Genomic DNA, 26,510 nt, shown 5'->3' on the forward strand with positions numbered 1-26,510 from the left:
AAGGTATATGTCTTTCACAGTAAAAATGACTTGGAGTGCACTGTGAATGCACAGACACAGATCAGTGCTGAACATCTGGTTAAAATAAATTACAGTCTTATTTTGCAAATAAAAGTTCCTAGGGTCTACATGACAAAGTCTGGCCAGCATAACTATCTCATGGGGAAAAAATCACATCCCTAGTCTACAAAGATAACTATTTTGGCATTATTCCCTTCCCCACTATGTAGACTTACGTAGACTTACACCAAAGAGGAGTTCTTTTGCCAGTATAACTCACATTGTTTGGGAGGTACTTCAACCATGGTGGCACACTCCTGAAGCTGGTATAAGCCATGTGTCCATCAAGGGATTTGGCCAGAACAGTGACACCAGCAAAGCCCCTGAAGAACAGAATAACCCTTTTTCTCCTGCTTACTACTCTCTAACATTTTTCAGTTTAAAGCTTCCTGCTAAAAGGAAACACAGAATTTGTGCTGTGTCTTCTATCATTTCTTTTTACAGGGGAATTAAATTATACATAAGGGTAGGAGGTATGTTGCTTTCTGACATCCCAGTGGTACTTGCTTTTGGATGGGAGAAGATCCCACTTCTGTAGGATGCCTGTTGTTTCTTTTGGCATTGGTTTTGAAGGTGGAGGGGCAGAGGTGGTTTGCATTTTATTAAGTCTTCGTACTTTGGGTTTGTGTGGTGGCACTTGAATAAATCTAAGGTCATAGTTAATGGATTACAACTGTGTATGCAAATGAATTTGAGCTGTTTTGAATAACAAAACAAAGTCCTTCCAAAGTCTTTGTGAATTGTATTCTTTGTATTCTTACATTATGACTCTTCCTTGTTTTTTCATATGGTCTCTGTTAGCTTTTACCTGATAACATTTACCATGGGACTTTCTGGATGAACCCAAAAATTCAAGATTTAACAGCCAACCTTAACCTGTGAGCCCCCAGAAGGCAAGGTTATTCATGAAACTCTCTTGGCTTTAAAGTAGGATTCAGCTTATTGTGGCAACAGGCAATTTTTGCCTGTCCTAAATTCCCACTTGCCTCAGTCTGTGCAGACTCTCGTCATTCCTTTTCCCACTCCTTCATCGTCCATTTGTCTTTTGGTTCTTGTGCTTTTGTGCAAGTGGTGAACAGGACAGAAAGGACAAGAAGGAGGAGTGGAGGTGAGGCATCCAAACCACAACCAATCTCTTCTGAACAGATGCAGACCAGGAGCTTCCCCTTATTTTAATTTCCCATTATCACTTAGCTGTGAAATGATGAAAACAGGGAGCAAGTCACCAAGAGGCCACCTCTTGTGTATCCGCTGTGTTGGAAGGGGGGCACATGCAGCTTGCTTTGTCAAGCTGCTTGACTGCCAGGACACGTCTGCCTCTCCTACAGCTAATCACAAAATCATAGAACGGTTTGAGTTGGAAGGGACCTTAACATCTATTTCCAACCCCCTGCCATAGGCAGGCACTGCTCACACTAGATCATATCACCCAAGTCTCTGTCAACCTGGCCTTGAACACTACTGACACCATTCCCAGTGGATTACAGCACTCAAGGGCTGATTTAGGAAATGGCAAGAGAAAGCAACGACCAAAAAATGCTGCCTCTTCTCTGCCTCAAATAAGGCTTTTACAGGTGAGCAGAAGTGGTTTGGGCTGCTAATGAGGTATAGGCTGCCAAAGAAAACACATGCGCAAATTCATATTTTCCAGGTGGCTGCTGGTAGAAGTGTAACTGTCCACTGAAGTTACAGCACAAGCTTTTCTTGCACTTACTCATTAAATTGCAGATGTATCGTGAGGTTACTTTATCATAGTGTTAGCTGTGTTGTCTCATCGGCCCTGTAAATCAGGTGATTGTCACAAGATATAGAAATAAATGAGAGCCTGCTTCAAGCCACGTGAGGAGTGGGTGGCACATCAGCAGAAGGTGCTGGTGGCTCTGCGTGACCTGCACCAAGGACCGCCAAGACCGCCCCCCAGCTTTGTGCTACTCTTGCTCAATGCTGAGCACGAGTTAGTCAAGCCAAAGGGATTTGGATCAGAATGGAGTGTTGAGACAACAAACACGGGATCGAGTGTTTCCCTCAGGGATGTTAAAACAAGAAGCAGAAAAATGCATGACTGCTCCCTCGTGGCTCAGCCAATGGGCCAACCTGCTCAGACTGGTTTGATTTTACCCTACTTGTTTGCATGCACACTCTGGCTTTTCTGGCTGGGGCCACCCCAAGCCAGGCCCTCCTCACCAGGCTCACAGCCTTGCTGTCTTGCTTTCCTCTCACTACCTTTGCTGATACCTGTGCCTCCAGCCCAGCACAGCTGGACACGCTTGTTAAACAAAACCCTCCATGGCCTCGGTGACAAACACTGCCACAGTGCTTTGAGCATTTCTACAAGCAGCTACTTTCGGTTCCCATTTCTGAGGCGGTTATGTGATTTAACTCTTTTGCAGCAGCCCGAGAACAGCACGGGCAGCTGGAGCAGGCAGGGAACATAACAGGGGGTGTGTTCACATTTCCCTCTACTACCAGTGTATCTGCTGCAGCCACATCTTCACATTTGGACTTTTAAATTAGGTAGGCTGTTTCCAGTATAAGAGGACTCATACTGGAAGTAAGTTATGAGCAAGATGGAGAATTTAGGCAAGATTTTGTGAGGAACATGTATCTGTTGTCATGAAGACCCTTCTTGTCATTGTTTTCATGCTAAAGTCATTCTGAACATTTGGCAAGGGTCCTAATGCATCTAGCTTCTTTTCAGGATGCAGGTGTAAGAGCGATGTTACAGCATGAGATGAGTCCCCACAGCAACTCAGCGACACTTGTGATCCACAAGTGATCCACAAATCGGTGTTTCCCAAGTTTACTGTTGTATGTGAATGAAAACCTTCTAGAACAGGTTTGATAAATGTGAGCAGAACAAGAAGAAGGTAGTCTCAAACTGAATAGTTTTCAGTGCAACTGAGAGTCACGAAAATATGTGCAGGGACTCGTTTGTTTTCTAGGTAGGAGTTACACACAGCTTCTAGCACTCTACCCAAGTAGGATACACATTGTTTGAACATTAAGGATTTTGTCCAGAAGGCCTTCCCACCTTCTTTCTCTCATTAATGCTAATACCACTTCCTCAAAAGCAGCACCCCTTAAATACCACCAGCTAGCTGCTGTAGTGACATTACAGGCATTATGCTGATGCCAGAAATACCTCATTTTAGTGTGGGCTTTTCCAGGAATAAGAAAACAAGTCAGCCTCCACTGGGTCTGGGCTTTCGCATATTGCAGAGCCATGTCTAACTGAATTAAGCAGAGACGCCAAGACTAAATTGCTGAAACATTTCTCAGGCTGACTTGGTTTAACAAGAATGTAGCCTAGTCTGAACACGGCATGGGTCTCTATGCAAGCTGAATGATCAACACCTTACAAATCATGTGTTTAAAGAGATGTCATGACCATTACCCAGTTTGTGCTTCATGGTGCAGAGGTCTGGAGGAAATCTGCTTTCCAGCAGGGTCACTCTCTAGGAGCGTGGACAGGAGGAATAGTCATCCCTGTTACTATAACCACTCAGATTTATATATTCCTAAGCATATGCATCAGTTTTCACGAACAAACCTAATCATGATTAGTCCTTGTTCCTTCGATGTTTCTGTCTGAGTGCCATGTTTAGTCAGCCTTATGCAAATAATATTTCCACTGATTTCAATGCACACAGACTTCAGTGTGAGCCTGGCAAGACTAGGATCTGCAGGATATACCCCCAAGATTACAGGCTCACCCATGAAAGAGTTCATACAAATAGACAGCAAGGACAAGGAACAGAGAAGTTTGGTAAGACCACTGTGATGAGAACTAGTTTTGTCCAAAGTCAGAAGCCGTTTCTACCACAGGCAAAAGTGAAGGAGGAAAGGAAGTATTTGGGATGGGGATTTGATCAGAGGTGCACATGCTGAAGCCACTCCCCAGGCAGGTTCTGTGCCCGTGGTCAGCAAGTTTTGTGTGGTGACACCTTCTTTTCCTTCCCATTATAATTTGATAACATGCACCTGGCATGGCTGCCAGTGTGTTGGCACTCCCCAGTGTAAAACGATACCAGCCTCTCTAAAGATACCGACCTCGTGAAAAAAACACACCTTGGCACACCACAGTCAAGGCCTGAGCTATCCTGATTTGCATGTACTCATGACTTAGGCTTGCGTAAAAGACCCATAAACTCTTTGGGAAAAGAACAGCTACAGATTGCCTACTTTTTGTGTTCCAAGAACTTTTCTCTTTAGCTTCATAATGACATTTTAATGAGGTTTCGCTGCATAGAAAACATGGGACGATTTAACCAGCTCTGTCTTCTCCCTCCTTCCCTCCCCAGGCTCTTTCTGAAATGAGTTACCATTCAGAAACGAAAGCTTTTATGAGGATTTATGTCATTTGTATGCAGGCAAGAGTTTTGGAAGTCATTCAGCTGCTAAACCTTGGCATTGGTGCAAATGCCATTCCCACTCCGGGTAGCAAAGGTGCTTTGTTCAGACCTGCGCAAGTTTCTTCAAAAGCCAGGAGCTAGTGTGTGTTTGTTTGTTTGTTTTGGAGTCACAGAGAGAGCAGCGTAAAATAGCTGCAAGGCAGTTGCCGTTCAGTAAAATGGAATTCTCACCGGCTCTTCATTCAATACAATGTGGCTCAAGAGGATATCCTGCCAACCCAATGATAACGAGGGAAATAAAGTCACTTCCTCACCAGCTGTTTGATTCAGGTAGAAAAAGGAAGCCTTTACTTCCTCATGTTTGCTCTCCCCAGTGCCTCCTTAGTCAGAAAAGCCAGGCTCAAACTGCTTTCTCCCTCCATATTTTCAGTAGGGAGACATCAGATCCGTAATGCTTTGCTGGGCTCAGCCTATGGGAAGTACGTACTTCTCTGTGGACGAGAAGCTGTGCCTTGCCTCTCAAGCAGGGGTGAAGGCTGAGCTGTAAAAGAGCTCAGACAGAACAAACTCAGCTGAGTGTGGAAGCAAAGAATGCCCATGTAATAAAAACTGACATTTGTTTCTTGGATCAGAGCTGCCAAATTTGGGCCAGTGAAAGACCAGGATAGGGCGATGTGGATGCTTTGTTTTGAGACTGCCCTGTCTCAGTGCAGTATTACTCCTCCAAGGGTAATTTTTGCACTGGGCTCCCTGCAAATCCCGGGAACTCTGGCCAGGAAAATGCTATGTCCTCCCTGCATATAATTCAACAGGCAAGAGGAGAGCAAAGGGTGCCCTCAGGGCAGTTTTCCTGGCCTGACAATCAAGCCTAGGTAGGCAAAGACAGGCATCTCAGGTGCTTTGGTGCTAAAAGCAGCTTAGGCAGAGCTTCTTTCCCTTCACCACTGCCACTTTCCTTGCTTCTCAGAAACAGTCAGTGTAAAGTGGTATAGTAAACCAGCAATGGACTGATTTGACTTAATAAAAGCTTCTTAAGAAATGACTTTTTAAAAACTTACAGAGCTGAATGAAGAGTTCTTTTCCATATAATTTTAACTGCCCTGATAGAATTTTATATCCAGGATATAACTTTCCATTAAATTTTGAAGGTCTTAAAAGCAAGGCCTGCAACCATTTTCTTTCCAGTTATGTAAGACTTATGTAAGAAAGGTTGACCAAGCCAGAACCTGCCTCGGTCTATTTGCCAAGGGGACCCTTGCTTTCATTATAAAGAGTGCTTTTCAGAGGACATCAAGTGTTTCAAGCAATTTTCCTGATCTTATTTATTTTACCAGAGATTCTCTTATTTTAAACAGACCATTTTAGGTGACAAAAATCCAGTGACAAATACATGGGTTTACAGAAGGAGAGAAACCTTATGAAACAGTTGAGATTCTGTTTAGAGTTCTCTTTGTGCTAGAATAGTTTTCAGCAAGGGGTCATACTTCCCTCCCCCCTCTCCTTGTTTTAGTACATAAAATGGACATGTGTTTATTTAAAACAGGTTTGAAACTTAAACAAATAGTGACAGGCTGTTCAAACAAGCTTCGGAAATAGGTCTAATCAGGATGTTTGAGAAGGGGAGGGGGAACCATCATAAAGAGCTACTTGTAATATATAGTGCAGACACCATTAGGTTGGGTTCATGTTATTGTTGTAATACTCTCGTGCAGAAAAGTACTGCATGCTGCACAGTTTTTGTTAACATTCCTCTTTTGAGCTGTAGGTTATACCATACTTCTGCCTTGCCTTTGACTTTCACTGTAACCCTCTGTCCATTTTCATACCCATACCAGGAGCTTTACCAGATCATTAGAAATAGCCTCCCGGACAGACTGGGAGGAATGTTCCTAAACTGGGATAGCAGGGAAGCACAAAATGTGCTCATTTTGGTATTGATACTGTGTATGCGTCAGCTTTCCTGAGCATACAGAAGTGAGACCTTCCCACAGAAAGAAACCATGAAAATCTTAATGCTAAAATGTATTCACATGACTTGCATTTCCATGGTTTTGGGTTTGTTTTTTTTCATTTCCTCTCTTTTCTACCCATAATAATATCACCAACTGTTGAACTTTACCCCTGTTGTATTTTCATAAGGCCTGATCTTGAACTCCCTATACAGACAAAGCTCCTGTGGAAGTCAGTGAGCCTGCACTGGCGACAACAGGATTTAGCCCAGTCTGTAACATTTTAGGATATTGTGTTACATCATAGCCTTAAGGAGAAATAAAAGCAGCTTTACAAAGAGCCGCACAGCAAACTGTGTATGCTTTTTCAGCTCTGCAACAGCGCAGCAGAATATTAAGGCCAGAGTTTGCAAATGTCTATTTGAAAGATCAGGCAGCTAAGCAGAAGTTGCCAGATTTCCTCCGCATTGAAGAGTTTGTATTAAAACGTTCCCCCACAAAGGTTAAGCTGCTTTCACTTAAGCATATAACTTTGGAAACCCAAGTTTGAAAATTATTGCCTTGAGGAAGAAGCATTGGAGAAATAGCAGGAGGCAGATGTATTTTCAGGTCAATCTGTTGGCCAAAGCCTATAGCAGTTCTGTTACCAAGTCTTACCTACTGCTATCCACTCTTGTCTACAATGTGCAGCAATATTACTTAATGTAATAACATATTCTGGAAGCAAATACCTATTATTTTTTTGAATCTCACTCGGTGCCTCAGTGGAGTCAAAATGGCAAAATGTTAAAAAACCTTACACGCCCTCTCGTGGTAAAACCACAAACTCTCTTACTCTGACAATAACGAGATGGCAAATGATGGAGGCTGGTTCAGCTACACAGTTTACGGCAAATTAACTTGGCTGGAAGGTTTGTATTAATAATAGAGACTTTTCTCTCCTTAATTCATGGTGGAAACCATAACATATATGCATTTTTAGAAGGCACGTTACCTCCTAGCATATTAACATTACAAAACAAGGTCATAAAGGTAGACAAGGATACCCCCACATTAGACGGCTCTTTAATGGGTTTATCTCAGTAGTTTGGGGGCACAATAAAAGAGTTGCCTTAAACGATGCTATCAGTTCTGTCACATTTTAAAAGCCATTCAGCTTTGCTATTTATTGCTTTCATGCCACTCAGTATGATTTATCTATGTCTCAGGAATGCTCTGAAGCTTCATGTTAGTTAGGAATTACAGCCTGAAAGAAAGGCTTTACGTGCAGAATATCACCAGTCTCATCACTAGTCCAGTCAAATCCCACTGTATTTGTGTGTCACAAAAACTTTATCTTTGCTACTTAGACAGCATTTCCATTTGGTGCCTACACGTACCTCCAGGCATACACAGAGCATCTTTACAAAAGAGCTGTCCATACATGGAGGATTGCAGATCAAAGAAGAAACCAAGGGTGGTTTGGGCTGGGCTAAGAGAGATGACTCCCGCTACACCTCATGACATGTGATTTGCTGTCAGCTATGAGACATGGCATCACTGTATGCTTCTCTTCCTCTTCTTCTACCTGATTGTCTTGGCTGGAGGGCAAGAATGACAAGACAATCCCATGGCAAGACAATTCTTGCTCAGGACTGTCATATCAGCTGGTTGGCCCAATGGACCCTACAGCCAGACCACTGCCACATCCAAGGCATGATTATCAGGAACATGGGACCTTTTGGTGACAACTGTGAAAAACCAGGAGGGGTGCAACACAAGCCTAACAGCTTTATTTCACATGGAAGAAACATCTGTGGGTGCTACATGCAATCTTCTGAGTGCATCACAAGGAAATCAAATAAATACTGCCTCATTTTCAGAAAAGCCAACTAGCAATATAGATGCCCCATGTCCAGTGGAAATTAAAGGTTTGGAAAATGAAGGTCTATTTACGTCCTTTGTGTATGTTTGTATATACAACATTCAGGAGCCAAAATGGTGGTACTTGTATTTAAAAATGCTGCCTCTATATTTTCTATTAGACTAGGCATGCCTAAAGCAGAAGTCACAACCATAAGTACAGCAATATTTGTAAAGAAATAAGCAGAACTTTGTGACAAGCACTGCATAAACCCATAGCTCCCAAATCACTGTTTTAATAGGTTTGGGAGAGGGTGGGGGGTTGCTGGGGGGTATGACTGCTGGGTGACCACTGAGCTTAAAGAAGTTGTTTTCCCTCTCTGGAAAAGTGACTGCAATTCTGATATTCCATTATTTCCCTTTCTAGGATGCCTTCGTAGAGTTGTATGGCAACAATATGAGGCCTTTGTTCGATTTCTCCTGGATCTCTCTGAAGACTATCCTGAGTCTGGTTCTGGTAGGAGCTTGCATCACTCTTGGCGCTTATCTTGGACATAAGTAGAGTCATCCAGTTTATCGTGGATTACAAAAGTCTTTCAGAATAACAAAATAATATTTTTTTTTCTGTAGCACAATGATATTTTATGAGCAAAACAACTTCCCAGCTAAAGATTAAATCAGCTATTACTGCCAAAGGAAATACCATTTATTTTTACATTGCAGGAAAATTATTTATTAAAAGATATTTACATTTTAACCTGCTATTTTCAGAAACTCTGCAAGTTGTATCTGTCATCACATCATGTTGTTATTCTTAACTTTAATGAGCCCCAAAGTCTTTTAGGTTCTCTTTCAATTAATGCAGCTGCCTGGATTATTTTGTCTTTGAAGAGCAAGTATACTGACAAAGACCTACCTGCTTACTTACAAGGGCAGTTACTTGAGCTGCTAAAGGCTGTGTAATTGTGTTGATTTTCCTTGCATTTTCTGGGTGGCTGGGAGGGATCTGAAAGACAAGGTCAGCGTGAACAAAGCTCTCACCCTGTCCTGCTGGCAAGAACTGACGGAGTAATCGATTCAATATGGTACATACGTGGAGTCAGGATGGCAACTTCTTGAAGGACACCTGGCTATCCCTACAGGACAGCAGTTGGAAATACAATTGCCTATGCCTTGTAAACACGCGTTTTCAAGTTACCAGTTGCACCATCGCGTCATAATCACAGTACCCTGATACATGTTGACTCAAATACTTTTTTTTTTAACAGAAGTGTGAAGTTAAATCTTTGGGGCTTGTAAAAAAATTGTGTTCCAATGATTTTCTCAGCAGTAAAACATTTTTTGTGGCTACTGACAGAGAAACATCAGGAGACCTAAAGTGCCTGCTTCAACAGAGCAGAGCTGGAGTCTGAAGACCTGACCTGTGTCCCACTTTAGTGGGCTCGTATCTGCAACTAATCCTGTTTACTTACTGAGTTCCTCCAGGGGTTTGAAACCAATTAGATGTGGTCTCTAAATCCCTGAAAGTTGAAAAAGATCTTAATTTTATTTGGCAAGAAGCAGACCTCAGCTGAGTTACAGATTAGCTCTGACTATCCTTGTTTATCAAACTGGACACCAAAATCAAGTTCATTTTCATAACAGGAAAAGAAAGTGAGCTTTATCCTCCTGCCCCTCGCCCTCAAAATTATTTCATGCTAATCATTTCCTAAGACTGTCTGCAGAAAAGATGATGAAACTCAAAATCCTCTCTCTGGACAGAGAGCCTTTGACACCTCGATCACGCAGGTGCCTACTGTCGTTTCAGGCGAAAACAGGGTGGAGGAAAAGGGGGGCAGTGAAGTCATCTGCTCATGTTACAAAATGCAACTCGAGTAAAATTAATGCAGAATACTCAGTATACAGTTTTATAAACAGATCTGTGTTCTGAAACCAGATGTGTCAATGCATTTTAAAGTGGGGCTTTCTGTGAGCTAGAAGGGGGCCAGGAGTCCCGACAAATCCGAAGGAAGAGTCTGAAGCATGTCCCAGGGGCTGCTCCGAGGCATGGAAATGTCCAGCTTCAAATGTTTGTCAAGCGCGCCTATTTTTTCTATGAAACTTTTGAAATCTGGGATTTGGGGGTAAAGGCATGTCCAGACATGAAAGGCTGCAAAGCTCTGGATAAAATGTATTATACAATACGTAAGTGCTCTAAGGGTGAAAAAATACAGTGAGTAAACTGTAGATTCAACCTCAAGATTTCAGCCGAATAACTTTGTGGCATTATATGCAAAATGTCTCCATTAACTTGGGAATGTAATATGTTCAATGTTAAGGCTGTAGTTGATGTTGTGTCTTCAAAGCTGCTTTTTTGTTTGTTTGTTTTTTTAAGAGTTGTACATCTCAGCATTTTTACTGCTATTTAGTTGGGGCACCTACACTTTGTATGAGCAAAGATGGAGCAAGCTTATATTTCAAATTTGAAATGACTTTTGATTTTACAGAAACATAGATAAGAAATGTTTCTAAGAACACAAAAATGTGAACTATGTTTGATTACAGAAAAACAAAAAATCTCAATCAAACTAGAAGCACCTGCAATGTTTTCAGAGTGCTTCTCTCAGAAGTGGGCATGCTCATGTAGGGTTCATGTGAAAATATTTGAAATAGGAGCAACTGAATATTGTGAATTGAGTGTGGGCTTTGGTTTTTCTCAGCTTCAAAGCCGAATTTGTCTGCAGCCAGTTTCACAACTGGAATTGGCTGGTATTGAGCTAATGTTTCATTTCACAACCTAGTCTTCGTTTCAATTTGTGCCCATATGCCCGTTAAAGTTCACGAACTATTAGACCTCAAATTGTTTCAATATTGTTTATTTTATTAAAGGTTTACATTGTCAAAAGTAGTAAAAGAGTAACTATCAATTCCAGTGCTGCTATACTACCAGGATAATTTGAATGGGTTTTATTTTTTAATACCTTCCAATGGCAAAAGTTTTTTAAAGCTGCTTTAGAAATAATATGAAGAAGACACATGATACACGTTGAAATAAATACTGAGGATTTTGTGTTCTGTTGTGTCTACTCACTGGACTTCCCAGTGTCTTAGTTAATACCCGGCAAAAAGAAGAGTCATGATGACTGTTGATGATTTTATTTTATTAAAGAGCTAATGGAGTTTTCCCATTCTGACTGCAGAATAGTACAGTATTGTGGCTGCATTAGGTATAATGATAGTTGATAATACATTTATTAAGAAACATATTAGAAAATATTGAATGTATATAAAAGCTTGAACTTCTTTAATAAAATCCTCTCCTCTCACTCCTGCATTTCTTTTGCAATAATTCCTGTCTTTCTTATTCTCCATCACACTTCCACATAAGACTTTTTTTCCCACAAAATGCCTTATAGATTTCCGTGCTCCAAGGCTATGCATCAGTCAAAGTCCATTCTCTGTCACTATGTATGCACACACAGCTGACCACTCCCAGCATATCCAAGTTGTGACAGTAAAAAATAAAAAAGAGGGACACTTCTGAAGCTGGTTTGATGTGGAAGATGAGAGGACAACAAAGGAAGAGGTCAAAAAGTGGTGGGAAGCAAAGGCATGTCTGAAATATCTCCTTGGTTAAAGAGGACTGCTACCTGGAATTCATTCATCTTTCATCCTTTCCCTTGAAAAAGGATGATATAATGGCAGAATAAAAAATTACAGAGACTCCACAATTTTTCTTTACTATAAAACTTTGTTAATTCTGAAGGCAGTCTCTTGCAGAATAGGAAATCCATAGGAATTTAAGATAAATACTTTATTTTCCTGTATGCAATTTTTTGTCATTAATTCTTTTTCACTTCATTTATTAAGAAAATAACAAAGGAAAATATATTGCTTCTGAAAAAAATAATCTGTAAGATCACCTAAGATCTGTTACAGATCAGTAACTTAGGAACAGATGGAAAACAAGGGAAAAATATTGTGAGCTAAGTATTCTGAAATCGGAGCTGACACAGAGGATATTTCTTGATAGAACAAGCACTGGATCCACCAAAGGAGTAATGGGGCTGTCAAGGTAACAGAGAATATACAGATAAGGAAAAGGGTTGGAAGATATGGAGGATGACATTGGTATGTAAGAAAATCTAGAGTTTTGTGTGATGCAGGAATTATGCAAGATAGTCTGAAAATAACTTTTAATTAAAACCAGCCACAAATGTGTGCACTACACAATTACAATTACTGAAAATTTTCAATTACAAAGTTACATGTAAACTATTATAAAATTATCCAGTCACTATAAAAGTTTGTTGATTTGCTGTTGTGACTGGGGATTACACAGCCTCAGTAGGGTTGTACTAAAAAGGAACAATTATAAGGAAAAAAAAATGTTTGTCTGAAACCAGATGTGCAAGGAAACATGAAGGTGATGCAGTTCAGAGAATACAGAGCCGGTACTCCAGTCCTTGCATGCATGCGTTCTCCCCATCTGAAGCAGTGGGAGTCAGCTATACATAACGACTGCATGCTTTGACCCTCAAGCATGACACTCTGCTTAGCTCTGCACCTGCACTCCACAAACCTACATGTCCTATTGATTAAAAGTATAGTGAAGTAGCGTGTTTAAAGCCTACAGTTTTTTTTTTCTTCTCTCTACTTTTAAACAAGCTAGCAAAATGATTCATTTGTATTATGAGTTTATGGCTCACTACTATATGAAAAATTAAACATCTTTTGATTTATGAGTATAAAAATTCTGTCTCATTGTGAAAGCCCAGCTTTGTTTTTCATTCCTATCTCTCTTTCAAACAAGGTTAAATACAAGGAAGACAAAAGAGCTAATTTAATCTGTATTTGGTTTAAATCACACTCCTATACTAAGTTAATGCAGCTTCATCACACAATGATATCTGTTCAAAAAGTTATACAGCATTAAAAGTTCCACAAAAACCCTGTATATTTTTATAATTTAAATAGCATATTTTTTCTTTTTCTTCTGAATATTTGAATTTTAATTATCACCAGCATAAATGTACATAAGCAGATACCGTTTATCCAGTACCTTTGAATGATGTATGTATGGTAATGTAGTTTGTCAGTTTATCATCATTTAATATGATTATGTTGTTCTTTGTCTTTAAAATGTTGTAAGAACATGCTGCCATTAAACTTTCCATGTCTGTCTAGTTAATATTGTGAAAAAATAATAAAGCACACTGTGAGTTACTTGGTTTGCATTTGCATTGTTTAGGATTTATTGATAAAAAACTACTCAAAACATTTTGTTCGTAATCCCATAAATGAAACATGTTTCCTTCCTGATAGTTCTATTGACATGTTCTACTCAACATTGGCCAGTATTCATCAGCCATCCTCAAAGGCCTCCGTGCATGGAGATTCAAGAACCCAGGTTTGATAAGCCGTTGCTGTGTGAAATGCACTCCACAGATTTACCATGTGCCCAAAGGACCCAAGGACAGTGTCACCCATTCTGCTTTCACATACATCTGATGTATGGAAGATGTCTGATGTGGAGGGTGCGGCAAGATTCTCCTATTGAATTGCCTAAACTAGTTTTGCCCTTGTAGAAAGGAGGTGGAAAAGCATATTAGCAAATTTCAACAGGAACAAAGAAGTATTTTTGTTTCTGCTGAAGGTTTGTCACAGTTGCGATTGGTTTCCAGCAGGTATTTTGCTCTTGAGGGTTCATATTAACTGGCCCTCAAATCACAGTTGCCGCATAACTTCTGTGGTTTTAGTTCATGTAAAATGTAGCCAAATGTGCTCAGATAATGAGTATTTAACTGCCTTAGGAATCTACCTAGCCTCTTGAGTGGGTTCTGCAGCCTAGAGTTCACACTGTGCTGTCATGGATGCACTTGCGAGTACCCGAACTTAGTAGTTTAATGCCTCTCAGGGACAATTCAGACACGTGCAAAACATCTACCCCTCTGTCTGTGTCCCGAAGGACACAGAAGATGGAGGAAGTCAGCCTGAAACCAAAAGAAGAAGCAACAGCAGCGGAACACAGCTAACAGACTCTGGGCTATAGGATCAAACCCTCCAGCAGAGAGCAAGGTTACTAAATCCTTTGCAAGGCAGAAGGTAAGCAAATTTGCAGTTCTGCAAGTCCTGCCATTTCCTCACCCTTACTCTGTAAGACTTGAAAAAAAAAAAGGAAGAAACAACTTGCAGGAAAGTAGCTTCAGCACTGTCTTTTTCTAGCTAAAACCTAACAAAGGAAGATGGGATTGAGTTTCCCTAGGGAGGCAAACCAAGTTCAGCAAACCCAGGTAAATTAGTTCAGTGATTCTCCTCTTTCTGCCCATTCAGATGACTCCAGTTTTTCTAAAAAGCTAACAGATCAGCACCCATGATTAAATGCCTACCTTGCCACTGGTATCCAGCACAGTGAACAGATGGGGAGAACAGAAGAGGTCTAAAGACAAACTGAACATTTGACCTAAGGTGGGGTTTGGCTTTCTGGAAATTAAGCAGGAGCACCTTTAAAACTGTTTTTCCTGGGGCAAAACCAGGAAGCTCCCTTCTCAGAATATACTTGAGTAGTTTCAAGCATTGTAAGTCTCCACAGAAGCTGCACTGCTGGCAGCGTGTTGCAGTCCTTTTGCAGCAGCAGGCTCTCGGTCCCGTAGTACTCATAGCTCCTGCTTTTGTTCCCAGTGTTTATGAAATATTTAATGGGAGACTGGAAGTGATTCAAAGTAATATTTACTCCACTGTGGTTGTATGCCGTTTAAGTTCTGCGTAACACCTGACCCTAAGGGGAGTTAGCCTCCTGCTGGTAAGCAACTTCTTGGTACCAAGAACTGCCTCTGAGAACAGTTTACTCAGGGCAAAAGACCAAGTAGTCAAGATCTGTGCGCTGCAAGAAGCTGGCTTGTGCAGATGGACAAACAACAAAGCAGCTCCTGAAGCATCCATCCCACCATAGCCTGCAGTTCACATTTCTTCAGGACTTCTCCAGGTGCAGGCTCACTCCTCACTATCCTGCCATATACTGAAAAGTGTTTCTGGACTAGTTCAGCCAGAAGATGCTTCTTCCTGTCTGATGGGGAACCTATTCTGGTACTGACCAGTGCAAATCTTTTAAAATATGTACTGAGTTGCTTCTTGGATATCCCAGAGAAATGTGTGCCCTTTTCTGCCTGTGTCCTCCAGAATTGCCAATTACAAGCACAGCCACAAAGGTGGGAATGCAATGCCTTGATTACAGTGAGAAGCTCTGAAATCTGCACTCAGACTCAAACAAGGGCCTGGTCATGCAGGTAAAAATGTGCATCTGAATCAGACAGTACTGATGCAAAGCTTTGTGAAGCCACAGGTAACAGGAATGAAAGCCAGGCAATCTGTTTATCTGGAGATGAAATGAGAAAGGAATCGCCTTCCCTTTCTTGTTCAGCTGATAAGCTACAGACACTTCCCTACCAATGTGGTCAGATATGTCCCAATGGCATAGTTGGTAATTTTCTTAAGGTCACCTGGAGTTTTATGCAGCTTTAAATGTCTCCCCACCTGTATATTCCCACTCTAAAAAGATTACTGATCTTCAACATATCCAGTAAGTAATTTTTTTTTTCCTTTTCTACCTCTGCTTTCAAGAATATTACTATTTTCAGCTCTCTGAGAACCTGAAAGACCCTTTGGTGGACAAGGTGCAATATATGTGGATGATACTATCAGTGGATTATTAGCAATAATGCCTAGTGTGCATATCTCAGGCTATGCTACTGCAATCATAAGCACCATGGTGGTCTCTGCATTGCTAGACCACTGAACTGAGATAGTTTGATCCAGATTATGAAGAGACACCCGATGCTATTCTGTCAAAGTGTTTACTCAGGCTGTAGGGGAATGAATGACATCAGATCCAGCATAATTTGGTTTGAATGGCACAAACACACTTTATCCTGTTGTTCTGCATTTGCACAGCAAGGTTCTGGTGGCTGGGGGGGCTAACAGGGGTGGCTTCTGTGAGAAGTTAATAGAAGCTTCCCCAATGTTCAATATAGCCAATGCCAGCCAGCTCCGAGATGGAACTGCTGCAGCCCATCAATACCCACAGCTTCTCTCGGCAGCCTGTTCCAGTGTCTTGCCACCTTCATCATAAAAAATTTCTTTATTATGTCCGATCTAAACCTACCCTGCCTCAGTCTGAACCATTGCCCTTGTCACAGTCTTACACATCTCAGATCTTAACAGCACCTCAGAAATTCTATCTAAAAGATAGAATTAAACAATAGAAAAAAAAAAAGAAAATAAAGACACTGACTCCTGGATAGCTTGGAAAGAAAACAGCAAGAAATCGGAACATTAACCCATGTGCCACATGAGAAACCCTAACAGGTGCCAAGGCACTCTTGAAGGCAATAGCACTGGAATATGTGGAGAGGCATCACACCTCCATACCTGTCTGTTACTGTGTGATCCCACAACACTGCAAACAGCAAATCAAAGTGACTTTGGACAGACAGCCCCTCTTCCTGACCTGCACCACCTCCATTGCCCTCCTTCCACCAAACAACCAAGGAGCCCACCAGTGGGAACCAGCAATGCAAAGCATATCGACTGACCTCAAGCACAAGTTTTGGCAAGCCTCTTTCCTAGCATAAAGATGCCAGGACCCTATAATACACCTGGCAGGCGGGGGAGAACCCACGGCACTGTGGTATAATTAATGTTGCTTTTCAGCACGGAGCCAGGGCACAGACTTACCCCATAATGCTCTTAGCAGAGCCAAGCCAGCAGCCTGTACCGCCTGAAAGGGACCACTGCCTGCACTGCTCTGTCCTCCGATAATCTTGCTTGAAGGCAAAACTGGCAGCAAACCAAGGTGTTCTCATGAGACTGTAAATTAATGTTGCTGAAGGAAACTGGCTAGTAGTTCATGTGGCTCTGGGTTTGCTTTCCATCTGGCATCAGACTTTGAATTCCCTCTACATGTAGGAATAAAACAGGTGAGGTGCCTGGACCATTCAGCACCCCCTACACATTACTAATTTCCTTTCATCCAGGCCTTTAAAAAAAAATCCCTGATCTTGCTACAGTTTTGAAATGTTATAGGGGATTTTTTTTGCACTTAAAAAAGCAGCTGTTATTTCTCTCCAGGCTTTGCAAACATTCTTCCCATTAAGTAACTCATTTACTGCTAGCAGCAGGCACAGCTTCCTCCAACACACAGCTCTAAAAGAAGTTGAAGCATTTTACACTTTAGAAACGTGGCTATGGAAAAGAAACAGATGTATTTTAAACAAAGGTGCTCATTTTCAGCTCCTCCTCATTCCTCTGCCTTACAGAAAAGCTATCTAATAAGCCCTTCACTCTCGCTGCTGACCAGCTAAATCAGCACAATGAATTGTCCTGATGTTTTCATTAGGGACATAAAATCAATCTTTAACCAAGGACAAATAGCACTGCTTCCACTTACATCCAAGTCACAGCTTCCAGTTCTGGAATTAGCCATCAAGCCTCTTACTTTATGGCTGCTTCCTTGTTTTCTGCCAAAATGGAGGGGGAAAGGAAGGCCAGTCCAGAGATCGTACAAGATGATATTCAAGAAGTGGAAAAGGAAAAAAACCCTATGTAGCTACCTCCAACAAGGGATGAGATAGCATCCCAAGTTGATGGGTCAAAGCTCCTCTTCACATCACACACTTAAACTAAGGGGAGATTCAAGCTGAATGTGGGGAAGAATTCTGTACAATGAGGGTGGTAAGATACTGGCACAGATTACCCAGAGAGGCAGTAGATGCACCATGCCTGGAAACATTCAAGGCAAGGCTGGATGTGGTTTTGGACAATCTTATCTAGTTGGAAGATGTCCCTGCTCATTGCAGGGGGGTTGGACTAGATGACCTTTGAAGGTCCCTTCCAACCCAAACTATTCTATGGTTCATGCTACCAACTTGAGAACTACTCGCCATCTACTCCCATCTACTGGGAAACTCCCATTAATATCAACTGGAGATAGGAAGAGATATTTTGGTACTTTCACTGGAAATGGAGCCATTGCTAGCTGCACAACAGCTTTAACTTCTATGCAAGGTTATTCAACTACCTGAGAAAAGGATGGATCTGTCTCCAAATGTCTTCATTTCTCCTAAGTTCAAGTCAATTGTGGTGGGAAGCTCCGTGGCTGGAAAAAATTCAGGCAGCCATGCCAAGTACTGCTCATCCCTTATGAGGACAAAACCCCAGCTGTCTCTTTCCAATACTTGCAAGCCCCTTTGAAAGCAACACCAAAATCTGTGATACAGTCAGAAAGGTATTAGGAAAATGGAACACGGCACACAGCTGCGACATGCATCACGAGTGAGCACAACACATGCAGACACAGATGTACCCTGCTCTAAGAGGTATCCATTTCTTTCTTTGCTTATTTTGCATGCCTGACAAGTGACATTTTACCTTATGCTTTCCCAAGTCTTCCTGGAAGTAATTTCTCTATGCATCTCTAGAATGCCACCAACAAAGACATGATCAAAACGTTTTCATTTCCTTGCTCAAAAATGTTCAAATTTTCTCCTTTAGGAGAAAAAATATTAAAACAAAGCAAAACAAAACAAAACAAAAAAGAAAACAACCCAAACCAAATTAATTTTTTTGATGTAGTAGTTACTTGGAAAAAAATATCTAGTCAAAAAACATGTTACTTTTGGCAAACATAAGAATACACACCCACGTAAAAAAAAACAAACTGTCCTTCATTTTCAACTGTATGCCCACCACCAAATCATCCTTTTCTTTAATTACAGCTGACAATATCAGAGATGATTCCAATGCAGTTTGCTCATAAAGACACATTCATTGCAATGAGATACATGACAGACTTTACACATAACAGTTGTCAACATAACTTCATTAATGTGCTTTGAGTATCCATTTGCCCACCCCCGCCCATTTCAAAACCAAAATTAAACCCTGCTTTTATTCTGTCATCACATCTTCCAACAACTACCACCACTCACTCAAGCGTTAGGGAAATAAGTCACCACTTTTTCCATAGTCTCCATCAACTAATGCTACTTCCAACACAAGCAGTGTACAAACAAACTCAGTCACAAATTAAAGAAGTGATTTTCATTTCCCAAGACCACGTGTATTTATCTTGTTGACCCATGCAATTGAGCGGTATGATTCACCAATGACTAGTAGCACAAACATACATTCATGTCTTAAATTCCGTCAAAACATTGCAAAATTAGCACAGAGCAGCCACTGTTGTCATTTTAGTGATGTGCCCATGATGACTGTAGCTGACAAAACACAGTCCAGCATTATATGAGCTCTTTTAATGCATAAAGTATTTCCTATGAAAATCAGCTTATATACTTAGAAGACAACTTGGTGCCAGAATTCCATTATAAGAATTATCTTTATTGGGTAGAAGAGACCTAACTGTTCTCACTTATGAACATCAGGCAAAGCTTACCTTATGCAGAGGTGGGGCAGCAGCCCCAAATGGAAAAAAACAAAACTATGGGACTCTAAACAGGAATACCTGTATTTCATGCTTGTCTAAGCAGGAGCTGAGTACATGATGAAACATGTCTACAGATGGAGCTGAGTATCTGAAAACAAGAGATGTTAGCAAATTTCATCTTTTGAGTAAAGACATGTATCAGTCAAAACTACTTGTAACTCATGCTGAAAGTAAGTTTTATATTAGAACAATGAATTAAACCACCTGTTTGTGTCATCATTGAGACGACTGATAATCCACCTGCACAGATGAACTTTGCTGTAAAGCTCTATTGACAGCAGTAACCAAGGACTTGGTTACAACACTGCTCATTTTTCATACTCTCACAGGAACAAAAACAAAATACTCAACTCTGCTACCTCTTTATGGTTACTTGAACTGAGGGAGAACTATAAGGTACACCAAGTTCAAGAATAATTCAGTAGGTCCTCCCTACTCATGCGTCCTCCCTGCTCATTATCAGGCTTTGTATTTCTCAAGACCACAAATCCTAGATGAAGGTAAGGGAGTTGTGAACCTCATAAGAGTCAAGCCTTTCGTGACCTTCAGAGTCAGGAGTGTGCTACAACCTGAAAGGAATATTGATGTAGGAGGTGGGGCACCAGCAGGAGAAAATTCCCCTTCTATAGGAATTTGGCTCAGGAGGAAGTCCCGTTGAATCTCTCTGCTGGTGTCTCACTCCTTTGCTGACTCCCCTCTTTTGCACTACAGATGTGTGCACATACATAGCTGTAACTTAAGGCCCCCATCCTCATTGTCAGGCAGGTCTCTCTGCCACTGGGCTGTAAAAAGAGCATTTACCACCACAGGTATGTGTCCTCATGAAACAATCATTGTTAGACAGCTTTTTCCCAGAGTTTCCCTCTCTCCTCCAGGCTCCCCTACCTTTTTTGATGGGAAAATGCAACACGGGAAGGAAATTTTACAGCTGGAATCTCCCCAGGGAACTTTGGAATAGTTCTCCGGTGGAAAAAAACAACTCCAAACAACAAACCCAAACAACATCTATGGAAATTCTAAAATCAATTCTGATATATCTGATACATTGCAGGAAGCATCTTTGTAAATGTGATTTGAATATATGTAGGCAATAACAGCAGACAAATTCAAGTTCTGGCAAACAAAGACTTTCTATTACTATGTATGCTTTACCCGGTAGAAATTCAGAATTACACACAAGAAATTACACACAAGAACATGAGAAAAAAAGAAGTCATACTGACAAAAGTGGGGGGGGTTGTTTTTAAATGTATTTGTTTTGCCAAAAATTCCATCCAAATGCAAAAGCTTAATATAATGTTAACTATGGTGCTGCTATTCTAGTTGTATAATCAGCCTAATACCTCTGAAGATTTAAAGAATAGTGTAGCAATTATGGTATTACACCTTAATGCCAGCTTTAAAATGAAGGGAAAAATTACTTCTATATGCCCCACAGAAACAAACAATTGCTTTATATCCATCATCCTTGAAAGCAAGCTGTAAACTGTCCAGTTTCAAAACAGACAGATGAATCTTATGCAATTTGTCTGGTTTCTAGTTATTAAGATGATTTATAATAAAAAGCTGGAGGGGGAGAATTAGGTGCTAGGGAAAGATGTTTGGGCACATATCAACCACCAAAATGAATTAAGATCAGATGAAAAGGAGAGAACAGAACAGCTATTAAACTCCTGCCTAGTCTTCACTGGGACTGTTGTTATAAAATTTGAGTACAGCTGCACTTAATGAGTTTGTGTAAAAGCAGACATCATACAAATGGGAGAAAGTAGGAACTTCATCCAATTAGATAAGAGAATTGGCCAGCAGCCTCCAATGAACTGAAAAGCTCTTCCAACTTTAGGGATGAGAGCTAATTATAACTCTATTTTTTGTGTGTGTGCTATGCTAGTAAATTACTAAGCAATGTTGTCCTGTCAAAAAACTATGTCATATGCACTGACTTGGTTATTACAGATTAGCCATGTGCCAGAGATGGGGCCGGATAGTGATTAGCCGTGATAACAAAAGAAGTAATTCTTCCTCAAACTTCAGGTGCAAATGCTTTTCCTTCTTTAGTTTCTCCCAAGATGAGTGAAGTGGCAAGAATTCCTATTTCCTCTTCATAGCAAGGAAGACATGTTGACATAGATCATTTTGTGCATGTTCAAGAAAGGTAGCTCAAGATATGTTTGCTGTTGAAACTAACACACAATAAGATCAAGAATCAGGCAGAAAGGTTCTCACTTTTGCTTTATAACAGTCAGTACTGCTTTTTTCATCCCCCCAAGCATGCATCTTTAACACACTATGCTACAGCTACTTAGGGTGTGCAACTCCCAGCAGCCATGTCACAAACATCCGTCTTGGCTCCACGGCCAAGTAAGTCTCCCAGACACCTCCAGGCAATTTTCAAGAAACAAAAGACATTTTATGTGAGGGGAAAAGTGTGAGAAGGCATGTTCTCACTCTCTGGAAGTGCTTGCTGAGGGCAGCAGGGAGGGCAAGTGAAATTAGAGAATGTATTCACAGAATATTAGAAAACAGGTTCAGACCCTGGACCCTGCTATTTCACTTCACTCGTATTTCCTCTGGAGTGAGTGCTTACGACCACTGCCAAGCAATGTCACTCCTTATAGCCTAACTCCAGGGCTCCATGCTCACTGGCAAAATCTGTGCAGACTGTCATTATAAGTATGAAGTGTAGCTTGGTTTTCCTTTCAGGACAATGTAGAGCCACTTGAGACTCTCTGAAAGAAGCCAGAAAAACAAGACAAAAAAACTCCAGAGCGGACACAGCACGTTGGAAGGCTGGGACTGCTAATGGGACAGCTGTAAACAAGGATGAAAGACTCAAATATAGGATTAAAAAGGGCAGTGGGAAGAGTCAAGAAGAGCTGTTTCTGAATCTATCCAAGCCATATTTCCAAACTAATATCTTTTAATTCAATTATCCTAGAAGCAAATAAACTAATTAACTTAGATTTATATCCTCAGTAAGACAACAGAGCCAGCAACATCTCAAAGAGACTTACAGCAATCTTTTGAACTTTGAATGAAGGCTACCAGTGCAGCTCCTACAACTAACGCAAGCAAGAAAGAGGTTTAAGGCTTCTAAACACAGATTCAGCATGTCCATTTAGAAATGCTAAATAAAAACTGTGGTGCCTTATGAAATGAAAAGCAAATCACCAAGAAATCAGCTTTCAGGGATCAGCTGAACAGCCACATTGTACTCGCACGGAAAATTACCCAGCAGCTTTTTCTGAGCGAAGAAACACAAATCAGTTTTGCTTAGCAAATGCAGGAGCCAAACTCTTCTATTGTGAGGGTTTCAATAGACGCTCAAATAACTTTGACAGCATGGAGGGGGAAGGGTGTCTCTGACCCAGTTTCTACATTACAGTGTCGCTTGGATGATGGTGGTGTGAGTGTTCACAGCAGAACCTCTTTTCTTTGATTTTCTTCTCCTGCTTGCTCACCATATCTTTGTTTAAATAATCCACAGATGTTATCATGGGCTCAAGAATAAGATTAATTGATCTTAACAATGGCTGGCGACTTCTTATATGCATTCAGCTGGTGATGTCTTTAGCACAGAGGCCCTTTACGCAGTGCAAGAGGAAAATTCTCTTTTTTGTTTGGCTTTCTCCTTTCATAGCCATTTTGAAAGCAGTGTTCGCATTTCATCTGGACACTTCTGCTCAAACACTCCTAGCATGCCATGAGAAATTTTGACAGTCAAACCCTCCTCACCTGGTGGAACCAAAATGATTTTTTTCTAGGTTCTCTGCCAAGAAGTTTCTTGCTTCTTCTCATGACACTGATCCAGAAGAAGATGCAATTGCCCCCGTTTGTAGAACAACAAAAAACTACGGAGGCATGGAACTGAACTACTGAGAAAGGGGACAAATGCCGAAAAGAAAGGCTCCACGTGCAGAGCTGGCAGGGAAACTGAGAGTCTATGTGTGCAGGCACGTAAGGGCAGTGTCCCCACCAAGCACCCGGGCAAGAGATGTGACAGATGGACTGGTCTGAAAACACTGAACATCTGAGTAATAGAGGCAAAATCCAAAGGGTGCATATGAAGCTGGAATGACAGGTTTTTTTCCCACAGCAAGGTCTGAAATACACTGGAGTCTGAATATCCACAATAATAATTTTCTCTCTATAAAGCCCTCACTGCTAGCCATGTTTCAATCTGGTTTTCAACAGAACTTGAATTCTTATGAACTCTCACTTGTCTGCTTTGATATGTCACAAACCATCACTAAACTGCCAGCTCTCTGGCAGACTTTCAAGCATCTTTAAAAATACAAAATCATCCTCGCTTCTAGTGTTTTCCCCACTTCCAGCTCCTAAACCAGAATCTAATTCAGGGGCTGGAAAACAGCAGAGTCAGAATTAGAGCTCACCAATGTCCTGATAAAGAAAGCTGAAACTAAAAAGTTCATGTCAAAAGCAATGGAATAAAGGGGAAAAGCAAAGCAGGAATGGTTTTGTCAGCTGTAGCCTGCACAGTTATATGACGGGTATATGACACAGCAGGGGAACCAGCCCTTGAGAAATACACAAATATTTCTGCTGTGCATAGGCTGGGATTACACCAGATGTCTCCCAGCACAGATCCATGAATGTGGGGCTACTGTGCAGTCCAAACCCAAGCAATGGAAGGAGGTGAGCCAGCAGAACTGTGAAGGAAATCCCTGTTCAATCCTATCAGAGAGTAAAGCAGCCAAAGACGTAAGGAGCTGCTGTTGTCAGCCACAAACCTCTTTTCAGCTCTCTAACTTTCCTTTGCTAAGGAATTTTGATTGAAGTGCTGGTACACTTTTTTTAGGGTTAAGGAGACTGGTCACTCTTGCACTAGTCAGTTATGACATAAAAGGAAAAAACTAAGAACGGAGAGGGGAAATCCTGAAGAAAAGGTGCAATATAGTTTTTATATTTCAGTCAACAATGCATTTGTATTCTCACTCCATTTGAGAAACCAGGAAACCCCTTTTATGTTTTCCTCCCCCAGGGTTTTCTTCCTTTTTTTTTTTTTTTTTTTTCCCCACTGAGGAAAAAGAGATCGATTGGAATATTTATCTTTTACGCCTAGGTTATTTTGGTTTGAATACAGCAAATTTTACTTCACTTTCTCAAAATACATGCATTTCCTGCAAGCAGTCATATCATCTGAAAACTCATTTTTGTTAGGAAATTTTGACCATTTCTAGCGATTCCTTCTTCATGAGAATTGTGCTACTTCCCTAGCTAGTGGACTAACCCCAGGACTGTTACTTTCACTCAGGTGACAGAGGCATAATTCCCTCTGCTGCCAGAAACTTCCCTCTTGACTTTGGACTACTCATTTTATCTCTGTGCTCTCTAAATCCAGTTATAAAGTGGACATTATAGCAGCTTGTACCTCACAGAAGCACCATGGGCATAAAACCACTCATTGTGAAGCTTTTGCATACTGTGGAGGAAGACAGTACAGAATATATAACAACCCATGTGAATTACGCTTTATAAAGATGCTGCAGAGGATGATGGACTTGACTGAACTACTATGTGCAGCTGAGCAAAGCAGTGTTACTTTGTGAGCTACCAAAGCCTTAAGACACTCCTAGTCTTGCAAATAGCATCACAAAATCTCTAATGGATTACAGTTAGGCAGGAATTCTGGTTTATATCTCAGCCAGAAGACAAGAATCACTCTGCTGCTCAAGGGGCTAAAAACATGCAGTAGGTCAAATAGACGAAAAAGGGAAGGCAGTCAGTACAACAAAGTCAAGACCTATGGAATAAACATCATCATTCCTAGAGCACTTTTATTTTCTCTCCAGTGGAAAAGCCAGGCTCAGCCTTGCTAATGGCATATGAAGAGTCTGCTGCCTGATCCCATATGCCTGTGATGTTGCTTTGGTGGTGGACATTTGTGGCTCTACTCCTGCAACTTAAAGCATGTTTTCTCAACTCAGCCTTAGCAAAACCCCTTGCCTGACAAGAACTGGTCTCATTCACTTGCTGGTCTTTGACATCCTTCATCTAGATTCAGGGTGGTCTATTTGCCTTTCTCTGAAGGCTCACTTCCTTCACACACCAGAGCTGAGCTGGACATGGTAAGGCTGGTGGCATCCTGGTGCAGATACTTGCTATCAGAGCCCAGTGCCCTCCTTCTCTGCAGATTATCAGCAGTACCTGGTATAAGAGCTGGTGGGGAAGGGAAAAAAAGAGAGAAAAACAGAAAAATGAACCAGATGATTAAGGAGTAAAGAATGGCAGATGAAACTAAAAATAGTCCCCTCGGCAGTTGTAAAGGAAATTCGTTTGACAGGAGGCTGCTTCTTCTGTCAAGAGTGGTTTGTTTTGCAAGAGACTATACCAACACCGGCTCTTCTTATCTTGGTTGTCAGTTTAACTGACAAAAAGGAGCAGGGGTTAACATCACTGGAGCCACAGCCAGTCTTAACATTTGTTTGTTTTCATGCATGTGCGTGTTTTAAGAGGCAGGCCAGGGATTAATACTGCAAGAAACTGTGGTGCAAGCTCAGTTAAGCAATTTCACAAAAATCTTAAGAGTACTCGCTCGTTATTAAAGGCAACAATTAAGACCCTGCCTGCTGCTGGTTTTGTCCCCATGCCTCCTGCTTCACCCATCCCAAGAAGGGATCATGATGACTTTCCTGCAAAACAGAAAACTTAGCAATTACAAGTTCTTCCACGTACAGGCAGCAGCGGACACCCTTGTCCATACACCGCTTTTCCAGTTCTCAAGGTAAATAACCCAAAACATGCAGAGCCTTCCGGGTACAGGAAAATTAAAAATTAGAATGAACAAAGTTGTTTTATTTCCACCCA

The 26,510-nt window shown here is 41.2% G+C and overlaps 1 protein-coding gene across 1 annotated transcript in view; it reads left to right on the top strand.

Annotated features, from left to right (window-relative positions):
* BCL2 (BCL2 apoptosis regulator) overlaps positions 1–13,408 on the top strand; it is a 98,410-nt gene extending 85,002 nt beyond the window's left edge. The window contains exon 2 of the mRNA XM_061346658.1: positions 8,631–13,408. Coding sequence (XP_061202642.1) covers positions 8,631–8,765 — 135 coding nt within the window. The 3' untranslated portion in view covers positions 8,766–13,408. The remainder of the gene's footprint in view (positions 1–8,630) is intronic.
* The last annotated feature ends 13,102 nt before the right edge of the window (positions 13,409–26,510 follow it).

This window comes from Neopsephotus bourkii, unplaced genomic scaffold (genome assembly GCF_033783945.1).
Source record: "Neopsephotus bourkii isolate Nb327-2 ecotype Australia unplaced genomic scaffold, CSIRO-AGI_Nbou_v1 NB_272, whole genome shotgun sequence".
Classification (NCBI taxonomy): Eukaryota; Metazoa; Chordata; class Aves; order Psittaciformes; family Psittacidae; genus Neopsephotus; species Neopsephotus bourkii.